Source organism: Pygoscelis adeliae, unplaced genomic scaffold (assembly GCF_000699105.1).
Source record: "Pygoscelis adeliae isolate BGI_AS28 unplaced genomic scaffold, ASM69910v1 Scaffold766, whole genome shotgun sequence".
Classification (NCBI taxonomy): Eukaryota; Metazoa; Chordata; class Aves; order Sphenisciformes; family Spheniscidae; genus Pygoscelis; species Pygoscelis adeliae.
Genome location: NW_008825008.1, coordinates 22,777 through 25,494, shown reverse-complemented (window position 1 = coordinate 25,494; position 2,718 = coordinate 22,777). Strand labels below are relative to the sequence as shown.

Below are 2,718 nucleotides of genomic sequence, written 5' to 3'. Positions count from 1 at the left end.
TTCCTGTATCCCCCAACCACGCTGATGCAGCCGGGGCGAGGCGGAGCGTGCTGCGCTCCTGTCGGGCAGTCCCCTGGGTGCTTCCTGTGCCCTGCCTGCACGCGTTCTGCCCCACTGCCCCTCCGCGAGAGGGAGGGCGGATGGACGGATACCTCCTGTGGCCCAGCCTCTGCCCCTCATCCCACACACCAAAAAGGGGAAGTTGCTGAGAGAAGGAAGTCTGCCCCATGCAGTTGCTTTGGCTGCAGCAGTCACATTTTCTCCGCTGCTGGTAGCCCAAGTCCCTGATCCTTGTGCTGGCTGCCAGGGCGACGCTGGGCCCATGGAGAGACCAGTGAAGGATGGGATCCTCTATGTTCAGCACTGCAAATTCGGAAAGGTAAAGGGTGTGTTTGGGGGTTTTTCCGTGATCTGTCTTGATGCCAGGCCTGGGGCTGGGCCCTCGGCAGCCTGGGAAGGGGGGACTGGAGCCAGACCCCTCGGAGCTGCTCCGGGGGGGCCCTAGGCTCCTCAGCCCCAGGAGCAGGGCTCTCCCTGCGGCCGAGGGGACTCATCCGTGCAGGCATCTGCTCAGGTTCGCCCCTGCACGTGGGGTCCCTCTTCTCGCTTGGTCACCGCGTGATTCACGATGAAACAATAAATGTGTGTTAATGAGACGCAGCTCCAGCGTGTGTGTGGGAGCGGGGCACCGGGGCAGTGCGTGGGACGTGGCTCTGCACCCAGCCCTCCGCATGCCTGGCCCTGGGGTGCCAGCGCCATCCGTGGGGGCACCCCTCATGGCTTGGCCTGCTGCCCTGGGCCCTCGGGGTGGGCACCGATTGCTGCAGCCCTCTGAGCACGGTTTGGGTGACGTGGTGGGCGTCCCCGCAGGGTTGAGCCAGCTCTAGGGAGCTGTGAGGTGGGTGTTGGTGAAGCAGGTCCCACTGGCACGCTGGCCTTGCCTTAGCGGCATCCCCTCTGCCACGGCGGGGCGGCTGTGCCCCCGCGGGGGGCTCGGTGGATGTGCTGGTCTGTGATCACGCTCCGACCTCCCTGCCGAGCAAGAGCCGAGTCCTGGAACTGAAGCGGGCAGGCCCTGCGTGTGGGGGGCCGGTGCCCTGCTGCGTAGGAGGCAGGCGGGCTGGTGGCGATGGGTATTTTGGGTGCTTGGATGCATCTGGTTTCTGCAGGGCGGAGGCTCTGCTGCGCTTTTGAGGTGCGTGGGGGCACGCGCCCCCTCTATCCCATGACAGGCTGGGAAGGTGCTGGTGCCGCAGAGCCTCCCCTGGGAGGAAGCGGGCTGTGAGCTGCAGGGCCTGGCAGCGCTCAGCAGATGTGAGGCTGCCAGCAGGAGCCTCAGCAGCTCAAAATGGCTTTAATTTGCATCAGGGTCTGTCCTGAGAACAGCTTGAGAGCTCAGCTGCAGCAGCGGCAGGCCAGCACTTGCAGCGGGGAACAAAGAGCAGGACCTGGTGCTCGGCGAGCCAGCAGCGAGTGTGACTCACCCAGCGAGCCATGCTGAGCTCGCTCAGGGCAGGGCCCCCCCTCAACCCAGCGCTGGCCCCGGCTCTCCATGCCCTCCAGCAGCACCTGGCGGGTGTGGGCAGGGACCCCCTGTGCCCCCTCCTGCCCCGCACGGCTCTTCCCAAGCACTGTCAGCCCCACGTGGAGGGCAGCGCTGCGAGGACGCAGCAGGCAGCTCTTTGCTGACCCTTTTTTTCCCCTGCCTGTGCCCTTCCCGTGCCACAGAGGTCCTGGAGGAAGATGCGAGCCCAGCTCTTTGCTGCCAGCCCCTCCGGCGTGGCCCGCATGGAGAAGTTCGATGTGCGAGATGACGGGACGGCGCTGGAGAAGACCTCCCTGCGGCGGTGTGCCCGGCGGGTGATCCGCCTCTCGGACTGCGTCTCTGTGGGCCCAGCGGGCACTGAGAGCTGCCCCAAAGCCACTGCCGCCTTCTACCTCACCACCACGGAAAAGAGCTACGTGCTGGCGGCCGAGCAGCGGGATGAGTGGATCGCCCAGCTCTGCCAGCTGGCTTTCCAGGTACCGTGGGGTCAGGCATAGCCAGGAGCCCTCACGCTGCTCCTGGCTCAGGTGAGCCAGGGGGCTCTGGGGTGCGTGCGCAGGCAGGGGGGGCTTGTGATCCCCTGGTCCAGGGGCTGTGCTCACATCCTTCTGTTTCAGGGTGCAAAGGAGATGACGCAGAGCAGTGCCAGGACCCAGCCCAGTCCTACTGTCCCCATGGAAGAGAACTCCCTCTACTCTTCCTGGCAGGACCGTATGTGCAGGGGTGGTGGATGGGGCCAGGGTGGGCTCCAGCTCTGCGCTGCGGTGCTGACTCCCACCTTGCTCCTGCAGTGACCGAATTCCCAGTGCTGGTGGTCCGGACGGATGCGGCCGCCCGCTGCGGCCTGCACGGGCATTACCTGCTCTCAGCCCTTCCCGAGAGCCTGACGCTGAAGGACCCGCAGTCCCGCCAGCCCCTGCTCACCTGGCCCTACCCCTTCCTCCGCAAGTTTGGCCAGGATCAGGTGTGTGCCTCCCCCCCTCCCTGGGGCTGCTGGCTGCCCAGGGCAGGTGCCAGCCCCTCACCCTGCCCTCTGGCCCCACAGACCATCTTCTCCATTGAGGCTGGCCGCCGCAGCGACTCTGGCGAGGGCCCCTTCACCTTCAGCACCCCCCGGGCCCCAGAGCTCTGCCGGGCTGTGGCCCCCGCCATCACCTGCCAGCAGCAGGGCA

The 2,718-nt window shown here is 66.5% G+C and overlaps 1 protein-coding gene across 1 annotated transcript in view; it reads left to right on the top strand.

Annotated features, from left to right (window-relative positions):
- Nucleotides 1–6: 6 nt before the first annotated feature.
- DOK3 (docking protein 3) overlaps nt 7–2,718 on the top strand; it is a 4,681-nt gene continuing 1,969 nt past the window's right edge. Inside the window, exons 1-5 of the mRNA XM_009326224.1 lie at nt 7–379; nt 1,729–2,022; nt 2,164–2,257; nt 2,338–2,510; nt 2,592–2,715. Of these exons, the coding sequence (XP_009324499.1) occupies nt 323–379; nt 1,729–2,022; nt 2,164–2,257; nt 2,338–2,510; nt 2,592–2,715 (742 nt within the window). The 5' untranslated portion in view covers nt 7–322. The remainder of the gene's footprint in view (nt 380–1,728; nt 2,023–2,163; nt 2,258–2,337; nt 2,511–2,591; nt 2,716–2,718) is intronic.